The sequence below is a fragment of the Aquarana catesbeiana genome, linkage group LG03, assembly GCF_042186555.1.
Source record: "Aquarana catesbeiana isolate 2022-GZ linkage group LG03, ASM4218655v1, whole genome shotgun sequence".
Lineage (NCBI taxonomy): Eukaryota > Metazoa > Chordata > Amphibia > Anura > Ranidae > Aquarana > Aquarana catesbeiana.
This window is the reverse complement of record NC_133326.1, coordinates 722,670,719-722,693,088: the sequence shown is the minus strand read 5'-3', so window position 1 is coordinate 722,693,088 and position 22,370 is coordinate 722,670,719. Positions and strand designations below refer to the sequence as shown.

General features: G+C 46.8%; 1 protein-coding gene across 1 annotated transcript in view; it reads left to right on the top strand.

Moving 5' to 3' along the window:
* The first annotated feature begins 1,462 nt into the window (after window positions 1-1,462).
* Window positions 1,463-22,370, top strand: part of LOC141134376 (C-type lectin domain family 10 member A-like) — a 39,819-nt gene continuing 18,911 nt past the window's right edge. Inside the window, exons 1-4 of the mRNA XM_073623943.1 lie at window positions 1,463-1,523; window positions 3,180-3,218; window positions 7,334-7,372; window positions 8,448-8,522. Coding sequence (XP_073480044.1) covers window positions 1,463-1,523; window positions 3,180-3,218; window positions 7,334-7,372; window positions 8,448-8,522 — 214 coding nt within the window. The remainder of the gene's footprint in view (window positions 1,524-3,179; window positions 3,219-7,333; window positions 7,373-8,447; window positions 8,523-22,370) is intronic.

The following is a 22,370-nucleotide window of genomic DNA, read 5'->3' as shown; positions in this document are numbered from 1 at the left end:
TGGTAAACCATGCCCTTCTTGGCCAAAAATGGAGTAATTAGAATTACTGCCACTTTCTCCCTCTGTATCTTTCTCAATACCAAAGGGATTAGTTGAAACAGAGGGAAAGCGTAACCCCGATGAAATGTCCAGGGCCGTCTCCTGGGAACTGTTGTTTCTGTGAATTGAGAAGAATACCGGGAGTTGCGTATTTTCTTTTGACGCAAACAGGGCTATTTGTGGCTGGCCCCAGGCCCTGGTGATCATGGCAAAAACTTCTGGATTCAAGCTCAATTCTGCCTCTTGAATCCGTCTTCTGCTTAGATAATCTGCCACTACATTTAGAGTGCCCTTGAGGTGGACTGCTGATAAGGACAGCACATGATTTTTTGCCCATCCCAGGATCTTTGAAGCTAGAAACTGCAGTGTTTTGCTTCTTGTGCTCCCTTGCTTGTTCAGGTAGGCTATGGTAGTGGCGTTGTCTGAGATGACCCTGACATGGGAACCTTGAAGGATTGGAGAGAAGGCATCCAATGCTAAGGCGACTGCCCTTAGTTCCCTCCAGTTTGAGGACCTTTTTGCTTCTGACCAAGATCAAACTCCTTGTGTGAAGCTTTGACCCAGGTGAGCCCCCCAACCCCACACGCTGGCATCCGTCGTTACTACCTTTTCTATTTTAAAAGACCAAAGCAGACCCTTTGACAGATTTACCTGATTTCTCCACCACCAAAGCGATCATTTGACTTTGATGGGGATCTTTACCTTTGCCTCCAGAGATTTTGTCCTGTGATTCCATACCCTCAGGAGAAATGTCTGAAGAGGGCTGAAATGTAACCTTGCCCATTGAATGGCTGGTATGGTTGAGGTTAGGGTTCCTAGTGCTGACATGACTTGCCTGACTGATAATTCCTGATTTGTCTGTAAGGAGGCTACAACTTTTTGGACTTTTACCTTTTTCTCTTCTGGGAGAAAAACTCTGTTCCACTGAACAGATCTGATACCCCAGGAATTGTACTTCCTGGGCTGGATTGAAATTTGACTTTTGCATATTTACGATCCAACCCAAGGCTTCTAGAGGATCGCCGGCTTTCCCGAGGTCCTCTAACAACTTCTCCCTGGAAGGGGCAAAGAAGAGCAGGTCGTCCAGGTACGGAATTACCGCGATCCCCTGCAGGCGGAGAGGTGTGAGAGCTTCTGCCATCACCTTTGTAAATATCCGCGGGGCAGAAGAAAGGCCGAAGGGGAGGGCCTTGAATTGCAGGTGCAGAACCTCTTCCCCCATGTTTATCACCATCCTTAGGAATTTCTGAGACTGAGGGACTATGGGAATATGCAAATAGGCATCTCTAAGGTCTATGGATGCCATAAAGCATTCCTTTGTCAATAGGTTTCTGACCGTGAAGATGGACTCCATACGAAATCTTTTGTATAGGACTGATTAGTTCAGCGGTTTCAGGTTGAGGATTAATCAAAAACTTCTGGGATGGCTTTTTTATCAGAAATATATGGGAATAAAATCCCTGATAATGCTCCCCCCGTGGAACGTGAGTTACAACCCCTTGATCTATCAGATCCTTTAACAGGTTCTTCATTGCTAGGGACTTTGTTGCATCCCTTGGGAGATTTATTATAGAGTACCTTTTCTGGGGGAGATCTGAAAATTCTATTCTGTAACCCTGGGCTAGCATACCCAGAATGTACTGTTTTTCTGTTATGCTTGCCCAATAGGGGAGAAAACCCTGTGGTCTTCCTCCCACCTGTAACCGGCTGTCATTGCGTCTTGCTGGATGACGCAGGAGGATGGAAAAGGACATTCCCTTTGCCCTTTCCCCTCTGCCCTGACCAATTTTTCTTTTTCTCTTGAGGCTTGTTTTGTTCCTGAGCCCTTTGAGGACAAAAAAAACGTTTGACTGGTTGTTTCTTCTTCTTGACAGACAAAGATTTCTTTTTATCTGCAGTCCTGTCAAGAACTGAGTCCAAATCAGGGCCAAACAATAAATCCCCCAGGAAAGGGACCCTGCATAATTTGTTTTTAGATGCTACATCCCCCTGCCAGGTTTTTAGCCATAGTGCCCGTCTGACTGAGTTAGTAAGGGCTGCAGCTTTTGCATTTATCCTGATAGATTCAGCTGATGCACCTGAGACGTAAGCTACTGCCGCTGAAAGAGTTGAAAAGGAATCAAGGATCAAGGGGAATCGGCAATTATATGAGCTTTAAGCTGATTCATCCAATACTCCATATTTCTGGACATGCAAGTAGTTGCCATTGCTGGCTGAAGGTTGCCCATAATGGATTGCCAAGCCCTCTTCAGTTGTTGATCCATCTTTTTATCCATGGGGTCTTTTAAGATCCCCATGTCCTCAAATGCTAGATCAGTTGATCTTGACACCTGAGAAAAGGCTGCATCGAGTTTTGGAACCTTATTCCAGAGAGCCCCTGGGTCTTCATCAAAAGGGAACCTTCTCTTATGAGCCCTTGAGAAGAATGGCTATCTTTCAGGATCAGCCCATTTTTTCCTTGATTGTCTCAGAAATCACTGCGTGGACTGGAAAGGTACGTGTTTTGGGCTCGCTGAGCTCTGCATACATCCTGTCATGTAAAGATAATTCTTTATGCTCTTGCTCCAGGCCCAAGGTAGCAAGAATTGCCCTCAAGAGGCCGTCCACTCGATCCAAAGACAATTTATATTTGGAAGGCATATTTTCCAGCTCTTCCCCGTCCTCATAAAATAGTGGAGTAGGGAGCCTGGCCTCTCAGGATAGCACCTTGAGAGCTCATAACTCCCACATGTGTTCCCTCCAGAAGAAACACAAAAACTGATAAGAGGGAAGGAGCCTCCTTTTAAAGATTGGTGGAGGTGTGTTTCCTGACAAGTGGGTGGAGCTACGCTTTCAAGTTGCTGTCCTGAAAGACGTTGAGGGAAAAATTTGTATAAATTATAGGAAATTATTAAAAGCAACCAGATTACCCCATGTACACAGTTTTAAAGCTTGACATGCTGGGTATCCATTTGCTCAGCGCAAGCTGATCTTTTATATTTTACACAAAAAAAAAAAATTGTGAAGATCCACAATATTCAGACTTCGGTGCAATCTGTTGATAATGCCTTTTAGATGTTTTTTTCTAGCTGCATTTGCTTTTCTGAGCTCCCCAACAGTCATGGGATCTTTTCTGACATGATTTTCTATTTTCTCATTAGATAAAAGTTCCCAAAAGGAAATGCTACAGATGAAGACTGGTGAGTGTTTAGGAATTCAGGGTTGCTATTGAGTGGCTTCAGAAGTTACTTCCAATATATGCAAACATTTAGTGGAAATAGCAGAAAACATGATTCTGTAGAGGAGGAAGTAGTGGAAGGAGACCATGCATACATAATTTTGTGGAGGAGGAGGTAGTGAAAGGAGATCCTGCATACATAATTCTGTGGAGGAGGAGGTAGTGGAAGGAGATCCTGCATACATAATTCTGTAGAGGAGGAGGTAGTGGAAGGAGATCCTGCATACATAATTCTGTAGAGGAGGAGGTAGTAGAAGGAGATCCTGCATACATAATTCTGTAGAGGAGGAGGTAGTAGAAGGAGATCCTGCATACATAATTCTGTAGAGGAGGAGGTAGTAGAAGGAGATCCATAGTTGCCAACCTTGCAAAAAAAATTTGTGGGACACTTTTTTGGCTGTAGGCGGAACTTACAATAATTAGCGGGCGGGGCATGCGTTTGTAGGCATGGCATAGCAATAAAGAAAACTGCGGCGCGCAAAGTGCGCCGCGGCAAGAATGGGTGTGGTTTACATGAATAGTGGGCGTGGCGTAAATGGGCGTGGTTCAAAGGGGGTGTGGTTAGAGTCTGAGAGGAATGGAGGGACAGCAGGCCCAGATCCTACACAACAATAGAAATATGTATATTCTAGAAAGTTTAACAATCAGCAGATAAAGATACTCCAAACACCTGGTGTTAGTGCTTTAATCATCCCGGCACCATGATTGTTATGGTGTCGGGATGATTGAAGTGCATTATTTCTATTATTACATTGTAATATAAAATCAAATCATTCAACTCACCATAGCCGAATCAGTGGGATCCCTGAGCGTGTCACTAGCCACGTCGCCTGCCACCAGCAGAGTCCCTCCTTGCATCAGGTGCCCCCCAGCAGAGTCCCTCCTTGCATCAGGTGCCCCCCAGCAGAGTCCCTCCTTGCATCAGGTGCCCCCCAGCAGAGTCCCTCCTTGCATCAGGTGCCCCCCAGCAGAGTCCCTCCTTGCATCAGGTGCCCCCCAGCAGAGTCCCTCCTTGCATCAGGTGCCCCCCAGCAGAGTCATAGTTAACCCCTCTGTACATAGTTAACCCCTCTGTACATAGTTAACCCCCCCTCCTGTATATAGCTAACCCCCCTCCTCCTGTATATAGCTAACCCCCCTCCTGTATATAGCTAACCCCCCTCCTGTATATAGTTAACCCCCCTCCTGTATATAGTTAACCCCCCTCCTGTACATTAAAGTTAAATTGCTGCAGAGACAAGAGCCAGTGACATAATTACAGCTGGTGTCACCCGGTGTGGAAAAAAAATTGGTGTCACCCCCCTCCACCAACTATGGTCCCCCTTCAGTACAGCTCCCCCTCCGTCAGTAAAGACCCCCCGACTAAATACAGACCGCCCCTCCAGCAGTATGGATCCTCCTCCCTCAGTACAGACCCCCCACTAAGTACAGACCCCCTCCATCAGTTTAGACCCCCCTCAGTACAGACCCCTCTCCATCAATACAGACCCCCCTTAGTGCGGTCCCCCCATCTATCAGTATAGACCCCCTCAGTGCAGACCCCCCCCTCTATCAGTGCAGAACCCCCTCAGTGCAGACCTCCCTCAGTGCAGCCCCCCTCTATTAGTGCAGATCCCCCTCAGTGCAGACCTCCCCTCTATTAGTGCAGACCCCCCTCTATCAGTGCAGACCCCCCTCTATGGAAATCCCGATTGGGACGAGGGTCCCAAAATCGGGATTGTCCCGGGAAAAAATCGGGACTGTTGGCAACTATGGAGATCCTGCATACATAATTCTGTGGAGGAGGAGGTAGTGGGAGGAGATCCTGCTTACATAATTCTGTGCAGGAGGAGGTAGTGGAAGGAGATCCTGCATACATAATTCTGTGGAGGAGGAGGTAGTGGGAGGAGATCCTGCTTACATAATTCTGTGGAGGAGGAGGTAGTGGAAGGAGATCCTGCATACATAATTCTATGGAGGAGGAGGTAGTGGAAGGAGATCCTGCATACATAATTCTGTGGAGGAGGCAGAAGGATATTCCCCCATGTGATTCCATAACTATAAAACACTCAGCCTCTTACTGTAAGATGTTCATCTCTAATATTTAAAGAGATAAAAAAACCTCAATGTGTACAAGTCTTTAGGAGTCACCAATGCAAGCTTATGTGGTCCTCAGGAACTCCAACCAGACAGACATTAAGGGGTTAATAGTACGGCTTGTGTAGTACATGAATTCCTTAAACAAGTGCCAAAGGAGCCGGCATAGTGTTACACCACCAAAACAGGTTTATTACAATACTGTAGTGCAATAGGCAAACACTTACACAAGAGTGGAGACAGAGTTGCAAAAACTGAAGCCACCACACCATCCAAACATGGCAGGTCAGATTTCCTGTCTGGCCACAGGACATCAGGGGCCCTCTTCTGCCCTCAGCACTGGGTGGGCCCTGATGTCATGGACCTTTGAAGTCATGGACCCTCTTCTCTCCTCAGCAGTAGGAGTATCCTGACATTATGGGCCCATTACATCACAGGTCCTCTCCTTTCTTCAGCAATGGGTGGATCCTGACAACATGTGTCCGTTTTTGTCCTCAGCAGTGTATTTTATTAAATTTAATTTGGGCTTTAAAAGCAGAGCTATCATCATATAGGATTTCCACTGCCCAGTCCACCATGTTCCATGGTGATCATAAATGGTAACAATCATGTTCACCGCTTCTCCAAAATCCCACTATGGTCACATGACCAAGTCCCTAGATTTAGAGTTCAGACTGCTTGATCCTTCCCTTTAGTAGAAGAGTGTGACCCCCAATTGGGGTGGGTAGAGTTGTGGGCAGGGCTTAATGTGCTCCTGGCGCTTGCTAATGCCTGTGCTCACAAGCACAGGCCTTGGTCACTGGAAAACAGTCTTAAGACTGCACTCGAATTTAGAATCAAGCATGTTCGGCTTGCACAGTAAACCCTTTGTGAAGGTCACACTCCTTAGTGACCCACGCTTCACTTTAACTGTACTCTGACTTCTCCCAATGGATGCTGCAATTCTGAGTGGGCACCGGGGAGCCTGTACCCCACTCACCAGCACAGCCCGATATGTCACTTCACTCCCACTATGAGGCTTCTCCTCGACATATACAGAGATCATCTCTTCACATGTTCCCAAGCTTCTCCACTCCCGAGGGCCTTTCTTTCCTCTAGTCTTCTATGACATCCAGGCTGGGTACATGGAGTACCCTGTGTGGCAATATCAGTCCCTGGCATTATTCGCTGGGGAGGGGGTTAAACTCACAAACTCCCTCACCACAAGGGACTTCTGTCACCCAAGCCAGGTTACCACCACTTCCTTTTGATTGGCTACTTTATCACCCAACATAACTCCACTTACCCTTGACAGCTGCAATAGTGCCTTCTCCACTCCACTGCAGGCAAAATCATTGTAATGTGTCCACACCAAATTTTCTTCATCCCCATCCTAAGCCCTTTTGTTTTGAATGAGCATCAGGCCAGACACTTTCTTAGAACTTTTACTGGAAATGTGTGGAGGTACAGAGCAATATAAACATCAGTTTCTCACAGATTCTTTCATGCACAACTGTAGTTCATCCTAACTTCAGACTGCCCCAGTTCATACCTTCAAATAGAGCAAAGTTCTTTGAGTAAAGACCATGAACCCGTCTATGATACTCCAACTGGTTATCCACCAAAGGAGAGCCCCCAAAATTTATAGCAGACATATAGTACATGTGTCTGCAGTTCTTCTTGCAATTCCCCATCAAAAGGGCTCCGATAGGTTGCCTCCTCTTGTATTTACAGCCCTTCATATGGGAGCAGAGCGGTGGCACAACACTTGAGAGCGGGCATCTGAATCCCTTCCTGACGTCTAGGCAGCTTAAAAGATAAAACCCACTAACCATAATTGCTCAGTAAAAACAGTGCAGAAATACAACATGAGGTAGAACTTGGCAAAGTAGGTGCTCCACAATTAGGCACCTGCCTACAGGTTAGTGGGTGTGTCTTGAATGAATGTATGTAGAGTACAGAGGGGTGTATAATGATAAACCTGAATATACTGATTGATATTGATTTTCCTCTCTTTCTCAGATTCTGACGTGAAGCATAATTTAACAGATCGAATCATAGGTAATTATGTACTGCTCAATGTATATTAGAAAAGTTTTGATAGCTGTTATCTAAACATTCTAATCACCTTCTGTATCCAGTCCCTATTCATGGACACACAAAGAATGGGGGAGTTTTTCTGAAGCATGTAGAAAATTGGCAGCTCTGGTCATTGCTACAATGTATTGGGGATTCTCCTTAACGGATAGTGGCATATTCTTCAACTAGACTCGCCCCTGTTAGTGATGAGCCAAAGACATCTGGGTTCGGTTCTAGCAGGGTCCAAACCAGGGTTCCAAAGTATGGGAGGTGTGAAGTTTGCAGAACCATCCTGTTCTTGTTGTGTAATCCCATCCTTTGTGTCAGAAAAAGTCGGATACATTCAAATTTCCGAATAACAAAAAATGTTTCTGAATTTTGATTCAAAATGAAACCAACCACACATGTTTAGGATATACCATGCCTGAAAAAGCCTCAGCCTCATCAACATGGTACTCCGAAGTGTGGTTTACAATCTCCATCAAAGTCTGCCCTTACATCACATTCTCTCCTTACATCAGGGTCCCCATAAGTGCCCCCCATTACATTGGAGTCCCATCAGAGTCCCCTTTACATCACCCCTTATATTAGAGTCCCCATCAGAGTATCAGATTTTCCCCCTTACACCAGAGCTCCCATTATAGTCCCTTTTCCATCAGAGTTCCCTCTTACATAAGGGTCCCCATTGGAGTCCTTCCTTACATCAGGGTGACTATCAGAGCCTCCCTTACATTGGAGTCCACCCTTATCTCACATGCTTACAATGTGGCTGGGAGCCTAGAGGGCCAGGAGTGTGGCTGTAGCAGCAGGGGGAGCAGGTCTAGATGGAGGATGTGTGGTCCTGCTGTGAATACTAGTTTTTGATTGGTTGTTAGGACACCAGCAGTCCTAGCAACTGCAGTCCAGTGCAGCATAGAGAACGTGTGCTGGACACCAGGATGGGTGGATGTTGGTGAGAAATGAAGACTGTAGGCATGTGAGGGACTGCGAACCCCTAGCTACAGGCCATATAAAATCTTGCAGCATGCCACAGTTTAGAGAGACCTGTGTATTTCAGCTTATTATTCCAGCGACAATCAGAGGATTATGGAGTTGTTGGGGAAAGTCACAGAAGATCTCCAGAACATGAAAAGTAAGTTTATCCTAAATTATTTCATCCAAAAATTCTTCAAGGGCCCACAAATGATCCACTGAGAGTTGCACCTGTGTAATTCCAGATAAATATAAAAGCACCAATAATTTATATTATAGTTATAATTGTATGTTGTACACCACAGAAAGGGACAAGAAAACATTTCCTAAAATATTTAACCTCAGAATGATATGTGGAACCCTATTTTAGGGGGGTTGTGTGAGGTGATCCTCACCTTGCAACAATTACATCCCAATGCTGTAACTCCAGTGTAAAAGGAAGCTGAGCCTCCTCTAAGTGAGACTTCCAGCTACATTTCTGGGTTCTTAAATTAAAGAGACCGTGTTACCAATTTAAAAAGAATGAAGGTAAAAGCACAGAAAAATTAGGACTTTTAAAAGCTTCCTTGCATTGTTTTTCTTTTCCATAAATACTTTTACTCACTTAAAATGTGCCTTTGTACTTGCCTTCTTGCACATCGTAGCCCTCGCCTCTTCTGGGAGTGTCCGTATTCTGTCTGTGTGGGTACAACTCCATCATCCCTTCCCCCACCTCCCTTATAACCTTTTATATAGCTGCTGGGGAGGAGCAAAGGAGAATACTTTAGAGTACAACTGGAATGAGTCGGCTGGGGCTGCTGACATCACGTCCAAGATGCCAACAGCACCCAACAGCAGTTTTAGGTTTTTGGATGATTACATAAAGGAGGATCACACAGCCTTCATACACAGATAAATTAACCTCTAGGCCTGGGCTCCGAATCTCTCACCCTCAAGGAGAGTATAAAAAAAAAAAAAAAAAAAATATAGGACCACCTTCCAGAACTTTGCCTCCTTGTTTAATCAAAGATAGGTCCAATCCACTGATGAAAGCAAACCTGGGGTAGGCTGGTTGAGGGCCATTCCAGAACATTGCCTCCATGTTTGGTTAAAGCTAGGTCCAATCCACTGATGAAAACTCATCTGGGTTTGACCGGATGAAGGACCTTCCAGAACATCCCTTCCATGTTTAGTTAAAGCTGGGTCCAATCCCCTAATGAAAGCTCATCTAGAATTGACTGGTTGAAGGACCTTCTAGAATATTACCTCCATGTTTGAACAAAGCTATGTACAATCCACTAATGACAGCTCACCTGGGGGTTTGTGTGTTGAAGGACTTCCAGGACATTGCCTTCATGTTTAGTCAAAGTAAGGTCCAATCTACTGATGAAAAATCACCTGGTGCTTGCTGGTTAAAGGGCCTTCTAGAACATTACCTCCTTGTTTGATCAAAGCTAGGTCCAATCGACTGATCAAAGCTCGCCTGGGGCTGATGTGTTGAAGGCCTTTTCAGAACATTGCTACCGTGTTTGATCAAAAATCCACTGATAAAATGCTCACCTGGAGTTTCAGGTTTGACAAAACACTGGTCAAATTGTGCTTAAAAAGTTTACTTTTTTGGACATTCATTACATTTTCTAATGGTTAGTGGGAGAAAAATTATGTGCGTTTTAGAAAATTTGAATAAGTACGATGGAAAAATTGAAAAAACTGTGAATATGGTATTTGTTGTGAAATATTTTACATATTGTAATGAGGCCTGTTTAATAAAACTGAAATTCCATTCAAATAGCAGATCTGGATACAATTTTGGGTGTTTTTAAACAAAATTAGATGAAGGGATGGCAAGAAAGAACATTCTAATGTAATTATATACAAACATTCAAATGACAATCTAACTGTGTAAGACCAACTTTACACAGGACTCTGAAGTCTCCTTAAATAAGTGAGCAGCAGTAGATGTCCTACAGGTCATCTCTGGCTTTAATGCTCCTCAGGGAATTTAAACAAAACACAGCAGGCTGCCACAGACTAAATCCCTACATAATAAAGTGTAGCTTTATTTCAACAGAGTGCAATAAGGATAGTCTCAATTACTTTAAATTCTAGCAGTGTGGGCATATCCAAGATGGCAGAGTGAGTAGCCGTACATCTCAGAGCTCTGCTGCTTCATTGATCCTGATACCCTCCTAATCGGGTCTTCCAACGCCCTGCGCTGATTTGAAATAGCGGTGAATGCCTTCTCGAGCGGCCAGTCGAGGCAAAGGGGGAAAGAAACTTAGATTCCCCACCGAAATACCACCAGACGCTAGCCCTCACAGCCGGAGGCCTAGCGAATAGACACCTCATGCTGCTTCTGCCCCAGGCATCCCGGAGGTCATGGAGGCAATCGCTACATGCCGAACAGCCTTTGCTTTTATGCCAGGCAGCCCTGACCACAAAAATTGAGGAGGTACAGATAGACGTGGGTCTTATCAGGCAGGACCTGGACAAAGTCCGCTCCAGGATGACCGCAGCCGAGAATCGGGTGGGACAGGTCAAAGACGCGTTGGGAGTAGAGGTCGACCGATATGGGTTTTTCTCTGGCCGATGCCGATATTTAGAAATCGCAGTGGCCGATGGCCGATATATGATGCCGATTTTTTTGGGCCGATATATTAGGCCGATTTTTTTTTTTTTCCCTTCATCTCATAAAAACAGTTAGACCCCTTTCACACTGGGGCGTTTTTCAGGCGCTTTTGGGCTAAAAATAGCGCCTGTAAAGTGCCTGGAAAACGGCTCCCCTGCAGTCCGTGTGAAAGCTCGAGTGCTTTCACACTGAGGCGATGCGCTGGCAGGATGTTAAAAAAAAGTCCGGCAAGCAGCATCTTTGGAGCGGCGTATACTCCTCCTCCACCACTCCTGCCCATTGAAATGAATGCGCACCGCTGCCGAAGCGCCTGCAAAGCGTTTTGGGCAGCAGCGCTTCAGGGGCGCATTTAACCCCTTCCTCGGCCGCTAGCTGGGTTATAAGCGCCCCGCTAGCAGCCAAATAGCGCTGCTAAAATGACGGTAAAGCGCCGCTAAAACTAGCAGCGTTTTACCGTCAACGCATGCCCGCTCCAGTGTGACAGCGGCCTTAAGTAATAAGTTATACAGAAAATTTTTTACATTTTAAACTTTTATTAAACAAAACAAACCTCCAATCAGTTCACTTGTATGTATAATTTAGATTTAAAAAAAATAACTAACTATCTTAAAGCGGGGGTCCACCCACACCGCCCCAAAAAAAAAATTAAAAGCCAGCAGCTACAAATACTGCAGCTGCTGACTTTTAATACATGGTCACTTACCTGTCCCGGGGTCCAGCGATGTCGGCAGGGGACGCCGAGAACCCGCTCGGTTCTCGGCAGCTGCTGCCGCCATCCTAGGTGAGGGAATCAGGAAGTGAAGCATTGCGGCTTCACTTCCCGGTTCCCTACTGCGCATGCGCGAGTCGCGCTGTGCGTCCCAAGTGGTCCCCGCTATCTCCTGGGAGCTGTGTGTTCCCAGCAGACAGCGCGGTGGGGACGGGAAGAGGCGTAGACTCCCATGGGAGTCTATGCCGGAAGTGGGTGCAAATACCTGTCTTAGACAGGTATCTGCACCCCCCTCCCCCCTGAAAGGTGCCAAATGTGACACCGGAGGGGGGAGGGTTCCGAAAAGCGGAAGTTCCATTTTTGTGTGGAACTCCGCTTTAAATATTAAATACACAAAAACAGGTAATCAAAACTTTTGGACGAAAAAAAAAAATGGGCTAACTTTACTGCTTATTTTTTTTTTATTTCATTAGTGTATTTTTTTTTTTTTTTAATTGCGTTTGAAAGACTGCTGCACAAATACCATGTGTCATAAAATATTGCAACAACCGCTATTTTATTCCCTAGGGTCTCTGCTAAAAAAATATATATAATGTTTGGGGGTTCTAAGTGATTTTCTAGCAGAAAATACAGGATTTTTACCTGTAAGCAACAAGTGTCAGAAAAGATTGAGTCCTTAAATGGTTAAACTGAGAACTTCTACACAAGGAGTTCAGTCTATTGATAAAATAACCTGAAGAGATACAATGTATCTTCTTATCAGACTTGGCAGGCTGCCCAGAGGAGAAGTCTTTCCACAGATAACCTCAGGAAACTTGCATTGACTTCTATTACAGAAGTCATTTGCAAGTCCCGCTGAAGTTATAATCGGCTTTTTTTATCAGCACAATTGGCTGATGCCAATTAAGTAAAAAAAGGCCGATATATCGGTCGACCTCTAGTTGGGAGACAACATTCGATCGCTGAAATCCAGGGTGAAAATGCTGGAACACCGTACCGAGGACTCCGAGAACAGGTGCCGCCGGAACAATATCCGGATCGTGGGACTGGCAGAAGGTGTCCAGGGTAAGAACCCCACTGTATTTGCAGAGGAACTGCTCTGTTCCCTGCTCCTGGCCGCCCCCCATTCCCGCCAACTTTACGGTGGAGAGAGCCCACAGATTGTCACCACAACCTGGCCTGCAAGGCTCTCCTCCTCGTACTTTTATTATGCGTCTCCTGAACTTTAGAGACCGGGATGAATTGCTTAGAGCTGCTAAGGCAGCAGGAGAGCTGACCCACAGGAACAACCGCCTGATGCTCTTCCCAGACTTCTCCATTGAAACCCAAAAGCTCCGGCGCTCATTAGATGCCGTTAAAGCAGGCCTCCATGCTACAATACAGTGTACTCTTCCCTGCCAAGCTGCGGGTAATAGATGGCGAAACAGTCCATTTCTTTACCTCCACGCGAGAGGCTGCAAGCTGGCTGGAAACGATGCCCCCTTTGGGGTGAAGTCCCAGGGAGTTTTTGTTTGTTCCTCTAGATGGCCATGACCTTTAAATTGAACAATCTCAGATGCCACCGCAGGCAGGATTGATTTGCACTACCGCACCAACTTTTGACTGACTAACTCTTTCATTAGATGTGCCTTAATGCGGGTCACAGGCTGGCAGCCTGTACACATGGATTGAACCACCACTGATAACCGGCTGGAATTACATATAATAAATACCCTTTCACTAAATGGAGTTCCTCTGATGAGCTGTTGCCTGACTTTGTCCACACTGTGGTTATAAAGAACTATCTCCCCTGGTTACCATGCTGTCGGCTGCTCTCCCCCCTCTTGCCAGTGGCTAATTTTGTTCACTCATCAGATCAGATTAGACTCGACTGGCCGCTAGATTACCTTACCACTATCAGTTTTTTTTTTTTTTTTTTTACACATTTTTCCCTGTTGGAACCAAACTGTAATGCCTCGTACACATGACCGGACTTTCCGGCAGAAAAGGTCCGACGGAATCATTCCGTCGGACATTCCCATCGTGTGTGGGCTTCATCGGACTTTTTCATTCTAAAATTCTGACGGACCTAGAAATAGAACATGTTTCAAATCTTCCCGATGGAATCAGTTCCTATCGGGAAAACCGCTCGTCTGTATGCTATTCCAACGGACCAAAAATGACGCAAGGGCAGCTAATGGCTACTGGCTATTGAACTTCCTTTTTCTAGTCTCGTCATACGTCATCACATTCTAAACGATCGGACTTTGGTGTAATCGTGTGTAGGCAAGTCTGTTTCAGCGGAACGCCGTCGGAAAGACCGTCGGAGTCTATTCTGAGGGAAAAGCCAGTCGTGTGTACGCGGCATAAGTCTTATGCCCCTGGCAAGTCCAGGTGATTTTTTGTAACCCGGTTAAGGCACTATAGCAGCATCTCTTGGATTCTCTGTCTGCTCCCTCAGTAACTTTAACACCGGTGACTAACCCTTTTTTTTTTTTTTTCCTCCTGTTAAGTTTACTGCACAGGCGATGCAAAACCGCTGACTCTTGGGAAACACACACATGAATCCCAGTCATAGGTTGCATTCGGGCAGGTTAAAAATGGGAAACATGCAGTCTTACCTTGGGTGGGATCTGCGGGGTGGGGGGGGGGGGGGGAGGGGAGGTTGGCCGTTGCTGACCGAGGTTCGATAACACTGTTGGGAATGATTTACTGTTTCAAGTTAAAAATGTTATTTGTTCTGTTTGTTCCTTTATGGCATGATGAATCTTTAATTGCTTGTGACTACGGTACGGGAGGGAGTGGGGAAAATGGTACAGACTGGTTGGCCCTCAGAGGGGATGAAGTACCCTCATTTAAAGATCATCATAAATGTCAATCTAATACGTTCATTTCACGATGGCCCAGATATCTGTAGTTTCTTGGAATGTGAGGGATCTTAATTCTGCTCACAAGAGATCTCTGGTGTTCAACTATCTCAGGAATCCCCCCCCCATACATTTGTGTGTTGCAAGAAACCCACCTCCTGGGTTCCCTAATTCTGAAAAAGGCCTGGGTGGGCTCCCACTATCATGCAACGTACTTCACCTACTCAAGGGGAGTCAGCATCCTGGTACACAAGCAGCTGCCTTTCCAGCTCTTGGATATCAGGACGGACCCCGGAGGCAGGTATATTATTCTCCATGCATTAATCGCAAATAACCTGTGTGTCCTTGTGGGGCTGTATCTCCCTCCCCCAGTCTTATTATACACAGTTATGCAAATGGTGATTGGTTATGGGGTGGAAGATATTTTGGTAATGGGTGACTTTAACATGGCCTTTACAGCAGACATAGACAGACTCCACTCTGTGTCCAGCTGGGTCCCCGGCTTGTCAGAATGGGCTTCCACTTTCGCCTTAACAGATGTCTGGCGCCATTCTAACCTTACAGCCAAACAGTTCACCTGCCATTCCACCACGTTTAAGACTCTATCCCGTATTGACATGATATTTGCATCATACTCTATTCTTAAGAAGACCTCGGACGTTGATATTCTGTCTAGGGGTATATCAGACCATGCCCCCCTACCTCTCAAACTGTCCCTTGGGCCCTCAGGGGAGAGGCTGTGGTGCTCTCTAGATATTGTATAGAAGACGAGAGAATTCAGGAGACTGTGCAGGAGGGAATATGCCACTATTGGCTAGATAACGCTGACAATACCACTCCTCTGGTCACCTGGGATGCCTTCAAGGCCTGGACCAAAGGGGAGTATATGTTGCGTATATCCGCAGCACGCAAGAAATCTGCACAATCTCTGGAGGGACTGGAGGACGAGGCCAGGGTGAAAGAAGAGGCATACGTGGCGCAACCTGATCAGGTTACATATGGAGCATGGCAGTTCGCCTTGCGACAACTATCTCTATGTAGAATGGAAGGGACACAGAATTCACTCCTCACTATAGCACAAAAAATCTTTGAATATTGCAATAAGAGCGGCCACCTGATGGCGTGGTTGGCTAAGGTTCAGTTCGCTGTCACTCATATTGGCGGAGTCAGGGACACGGAAGGGACATTATTGAAATCACCTGGCAACATTAATCTTAGATTTTCCCAATATTACCAGCACCTGTACTCCTCCAGGGTGAACTATTCTCCTCAGGAACTATCCGAATATCTAGCCAGTGTCTCTTTTCCGACTCTTGAAGATGAGGCATGTATGAATTTGGAGGCTGATATCACCCTGGAGGAAAACCCAAGGGGCAGACGCTTTGTCAACGGAGTTCTACTCTCATTATCAAGAGCTACTGGCTCCTCGGCTTGTGTCTCTGTATGCTCAGTTGTTTGAGCTGGAGGCACTCCCTGAATCTATGTCAGAGGCAGTGGTGGTGTTGATTTCCAAACCAGGCAAGGACCCTGAGGACTGCTCCTCCTACAGACCAATCTCCTTGCTGAACGTGGACGCCAAGATTTTGGCCAAAGTTCTAGCGAATAAGTTGTCTGCATTTCTGGAGAAGGTGGTCCACCCAGATCAAACTGTATTTATGCCTGGGAAGGGAACTGACATTAACCTCCACCACCTCTTTCTTAACATGTCTATTACTCATGAAAACAGTGGGAAAACGGGTCATCGCCTCCTTGGACGCCAAGAAGGCATTTGACTTGGTAGAGTCGGTCTATTTGTGGGAGGCTCTGGATAGGTTCGGATTCGGTCCTAGGTTACTTCAAAGGCTACATATGCTATACCGGGCGCCCTCGGCTCGGATCCGAACCAATAACAGACTGTCGGCGTCTTTCTCATTACAAAGGGGCACGCGCCAGGGATGGCCATTGTCCCCTGCGCTGTTCGCGCTTGCACTTGAACCCCTGGCAATCATAATTAGGAGTTCAGACAGAGTGAGGATTGAGGGGTGTAGTCCCCTAGAAGAGAAAATTTCTCTCTATGCAGACTACACCGTACTATACCTACAGGATGCGGGAGAGTCACTGAAGGCGGCACTGGAGATATTCGATACATTTGGTTGGTAGGTTTTCAGGAATATGTATCAACTGGTCCAATTTCAATATTTTCCATAACAGTCCTATCTGGATACTAGGGATGAGCCGAACACCCCCCCTGTTCGGTTCGCACCAGAACATGCGAACAGGAAAAAAGTTCGTTCGAACATGCGAACACCGTTAAAGTCTATGGGACACGAACATGAATAATCAAAAGTGCTAATTTTCAAGGCTTATATGCAAGTTATTGTCATAAAAAGTGTTTGGGGACCTGGGTCCTGCCCCAGGGGACATGGATCAATGCAAAAAAAAGTTTTAAAAACGGCCGTTTTTTCAGGAGCAGTGATTTTAATAATGCTTAAAGTCAAACAATAAAAGTGTAATATCCCTTTAAATTTCGTACCTGGGGGGTGTCTATAGTGTGCCTGTAAAGGGGCGCATGTTTCCTGTGTTTAGAACAGTCTGACAGCAAAATGACATTTTGAAGGAAAAAACTCATTTAAAAATACCCGCGGCTATTGCATTGCCGACAATACACATAGAAGTTCATTGATAAAAACAGCATGGGAATTCCCCAAAGGGGAACCCCGAACCAAAATTAAAAAAAAAAATGACGTGGGGGTCCCCCTAAATTCCATACCAGGCCCTTCAGGTCTGGTATGGATTTTAAGGGGAACCCCGCGCCAAAAAAAAAAAAAAAAACGGCGTGGGGTCCCCCCAAAAATCCATACCAGACCCTTATCCGAGCACGCAACCTGGCAGGCCGCAGGAAAAGAGGGGGGGACGAGAGTGCGCCCCCCCTCCCTCCTGAACCGTACCAGGCCACATGCCCTCAACATTGGGAGGGTGCTTTGGGGTAGCCCCCCAAAACACCTTGTCCCCATGTTGATGAGGACAAGGGCCTCATCCCCACAACCCTGGCCGGTGGTTGTGGGGGTCTGCGGGCGGGGGGCTTATCGGAATCTGGAAGCCCCCTTTAACAAGGTGACCCCCAGATCCCGGCCCCCCCCCCTGTGTGAAATGGTAAGGGGGTACATAAGTACCCCTACCATTTCACGAAAAAAGTGTCAAAAATGTTAAAAATGACAAGAGACAGTTTTTGACAATTCCTTTATTTAAATGCTTCTTCTTTCTTCTATCTTCCTTCATCTTCTGGTTCTTCTGGCTCTTCTGGTTCTTCCTCCGGCGTTCTCGTCCAGCATCTCCTCCGCGGCGTCTTCTGTCTTCTTCTCCTCGGGCCGCTCCGCACCCATGGCATGGGGGGGAGGCTCCCGCTCTTCTCCTCTTCTTCTCTTCTTCTCTTCTTCTCTTCTTCTCCGGGCCGCTCCGCAATCCATGCTGGCATGGAGGGAGGCTCCCGCTGTGTGACGGCGCTCCTCGTCTGACAGTTCTTAAATAACGGGGGGGCGGGGCCACCCGGTGACCCCGCCCCCCTCTGACGCACGGTGACTTGACGGGACTTCCCTGTGACGTCACGGGGAATGCCACAGGGAAGTCCCGTCAAGTCACCGTGCGTCAGAGGGGGGCGGGGTCACCGGGTGGCCCCGCCCCCCCCGTTATTTAAGAACTGTCAGACGAGGAGCGCCGTCACACAGCGGGAGCCTCCCTCCATGCCAGCATGGATTGCGGAGCGGCCCGGAGAAGAAAATGAAGAAGAAGAGAAGAAGAGAAGAAAAGAAGAAAAGAAGAAGAGAAGAAGAGAAGAGCGGGAGCCTCCCCCCCATGCCATGGGTGCGGAGCGGCCCGAGGAGAAGAAGACAGAAGACGCCGCGGAGGAGATGCTGGACGAGAACGCCGGAGGAAGAACCAGAAGAACCAGAAGAGCCAGAAGAACCAGAAGATGAAGGAAGATAGAAGAAAGAAGAAGCATTTAAATAAAGGAATTGTCAAAAACTGTCTCTTGTCATTTTTAACATTTTTGACACTTTTTTCGTGAAATGGTAGGGGTACTTATGTACCCCCTTACCATTTCACACAGGGGGGGGCCGGGATCTGGGGGTCACCTTGTTAAAGGGGGCTTCCAGATTCCGATAAGCCCCCCGCCCGCAGACCCCCACAACCACCGGCCAGGGTTGTGGGGATGAGGCCCTTGTCCTCATCAACATGGGGACAAGGTGTTTTGGGGGGCTACCCCAAAGCACCCTCCCAATGTTGAGGGCATGTGGCCTGGTACGGTTCAGGAGGGAGGGGGGGCCGCACTCTTGTCCCCCCCTCTTTTCCTGCGGCCTGCCAGGTTGCGTGCTCGGATAAGGGTCTGGTATGGATTTTTGGGGGGACCCCACGCCGTTTTTTTTTTTTTTGGCGCGGGGTTCCCCTTAAAATCCATACCAGACCTGGAGGGTCTGGTATGGAATTTAGGGGGAACCCCACGTCATTTTTTTTTTTTAATTTTGGCCGGGGTTCCCCTTAATATCCATACCAGACCTGAAGGGCCTGGTATGGAATTTAGGGGGACCCCCACGTCATTTTTTTTTTTTAATTTTGGTTCGGGGTTCCCCTTTGGGGAATTCCCATGCCGTTTTTATCAATGAACTTCTATGTGTATTGTCGGCAATGCAATAGCCGCGGGTAGTTTTAAATGAGTTTTTTTCTTCAAAATGTCATTTTGCTGTCAGACTGTTCTAAACACAGGAAACATGCGCCCCTTTACAGGCACACTATAGACACCCCCCAGGTACGAAATTTAAAGGGATATTACACTTTTATTGATTGACTTTAAGTATTATTAAAATCACTGCTCCTGAAAAAACGGCCGTTTTTAAAACTTTTTTTTGCATTGATCCATGTCCCCTGGGGCAGGACCCAGGTCCCCAAACACTTTTTATGACAATAACTTGCATATTAGCCTTTAAAATTAGCACTTTTGATTTCTCCCATAGACTTTTAAAGGGTGTTCCGCGGCATTCGAATTTGCCGCGAACACCCCAAATTGTTCGCTGTTCGGTGAACTTGCGAACAGCCAATGTTCGAGTCGAACATGAGTTCGACTCGAACTCGAAGCTCATCCCTACTGGATACCCAACTTCTTCTTTGAGGAACTAGACAAATGTGTGGGCTCCTTCATTTGGGGAGGTGCGACCCCAGACTGGCTAGATCGACCCTGACTCTCCCTGTCCAATACGGGGGTCTAGCGCTACCAAACTACCGAACATATTACTGGGCGGCTGTACTAGTCAGGGTCAGGTGGTGGTATGTCCTTTCCAAGGGAGATGCAGCGGTGTGTCTAGAGGCGGCGGTCCTTGAATCACTCTGAGAGCTGGGTAATCTAGTCTATAGGGGGCATAGGGCTTATGACATCCTTTCACAACCTAGCAAAACAGATCTTAGGGCATGGACGGTGGCCAGACGGGGGCTTCTTCAGCCTTGGGACTGGTCCCCCTTCTGCCCTCTGTGGGGGAACCTTAACCTTCCACAACTTAGGACTGTCCCTGACCCACAGATTTGGGCCAAACATGGTATTAAAACGCTAGGAGATATTATCCCAACGGGAAATATAGTACCACTTGAGACTCTCCAAACCAAGCACCACCTGCCAGGGTGGATGTACTTCAGATATCTCCAGCTACGCCATGCCACTAGGGCCCAATTCCCGACGCCTCCCAGATTGACCATGGATCCTATTGAGGAGTTGTTGGCCCAAGAAAAGCTGCAAAAGCCCCTATATGCTCTATATCTAGACCTGCTGAGAAAAGACTCCACCAAAATAGATAGACTCTGGGACCAGTGGAAAATGGACATACCGGACCTAGACAGAGAGGATTGGGATGACTGCTTAGCTGACAGTACTGCCTGCATAGGGTCTGTTATACCCCCCAGAGGCTCCACAGGGTTTACCCACAGAGATCACAGGATTGCCCCCGGTATCAACGCAACGCAGGTACATATTTCCACATGTTTTGGAGCTGCCCCAAAATTATCAGAAATTGGGTCAAGATAGTGGCGTCTATCAATGGCCACCTCCAGCTGGATCTTCCTGTGTCCCCGGAGCTTGCACTTCTGGGTATTCAGGGCGACGACCAGAGGCCACAGTATACTAAACTGCTCCTGACCTACCTATTCTTCTACTCAAAAAAGGGAAATTGTATTGCAATGGAATGCCCCCCCTACGGTGAGATCTTGGGAGAAGTCAATAAATGCTGTGCTTCCTCTGTATAAATTGACATACCTTAACAGAAACTGCTCCAAGAAGTTTACTAAAATTTGGCAGCCATGGACTGCATAGGCAGGAGATGGCCCCTGTCCAAAGGCTCCTGATGCGTGGAGATGTAGTACCCACTTTGGCTCTTATCTCAAGAAAATAGAAGATACCCCATGCTATAGATGTGTAATGTTGTATTGTTAATGTACTCATTGTCCCTTGTATGAAAGCTTACCTGTACTATATCTTTTTGATTTAGTCCATTTTGGGCAAATGCTGGATCATGCTTTGAATCTTTTGTCTCAATAAAGGAACATTTTGAATTAAAAAAAAAAAAAAATTCTAGGAGTAAATTTATGCTACAAAAAAGGAAGAAGAAGGCCATATGTGGCTCAAAAACACAAGCTTGAGAATAAAAACCCCTAACATTTCTTCAATCTTTTATTTAAATCTCTGCACTGGGGGGGGCGTGGCCTGACGAGGCATGTGAGCAGACCTGCTGCACGGAGCTCCCGCTGAAGATCCTGTCTATTATCCTTTCCTCACACCCGATTTAGCCCGTTTTTGTCCCAAAAGGCTGCCTGATACCTTCTGGAGTCATCCGGTGTCACTGTCCATCCGACCTGAGTTGATGATGACCCGGGGAAACTGAGCGGAGACCGAGGCCTTGGAGTCTCAAGCTGACCAACATGGCACCGGCCAGTCTCAGCCTCCCAAAGCACAGCGCGGCCTGGAGAAGAAATCCGAGCAGGGGGGTAAGTCCAGCAAACTCCCTAAAACCAAAGAGCAATCCAGGGACATGCTTTATTATACCCAAAAGCTGGCTGGGTTCTCTGACTCCCCCCTGCCTGTCTCCTATCAGCCCTTATACACCTCCTGAGCTGAATAACAGGGAGGACACAGTGCCATTAGACATGCAGCAAGACCTCATGTCTGATCCATCTGACTCCCCTTCAGAGGATAGTGCTCAGCCTTCTCTGAGTGAAATCCTGCATGCTGTGCATAAATGTACTGCCTCTGTGGATGACCTGAAGGAGAAAATTGGAGGGCTGAAGGAAACAGTGTCCCTTATGCGTCAGGATCTCCAAAAGATCAAAGAGAGAACCACAGCAGTGGAGGGTCGGGTGAGCGACGTGGAGGACCAGTTGCCCCCACCTTCACAGAGATGTCAGGACGGCCACTCAAAATGCCTTTCAAGCCTTTAGTAAAACGGACGAAATTGAGAACCGTCTGAGACGCAACAATGTACGCATAGTGGGGCTTCCTGAAAAAGTGGAAGGCCGGGATCCCACAACATTTATTGAAGGATGGCTACAGGAAGTTTTTGGTAAACAAGCTTTCTCACCCATTTATACTGTAGAAAGAGCCCACAGGGTGCCCCCGCGACCCCTTCCGCCTGGGAACCCCCCACGATCGATGTTGGCCAGGCTCTTGAATTACAAGGACAGAGGGGTGATACTGCGACTGGCTAGAAAAAAGGGCACTGTCAAACATAATGGCACCAAAATCTCATTCTATCCAGACTTCTCCACCGAAGTACAAGAAAAGGCTACAAAGGCTGCAGTTATCCTATGCAATGATGTTCCCAGCCAAGCTAA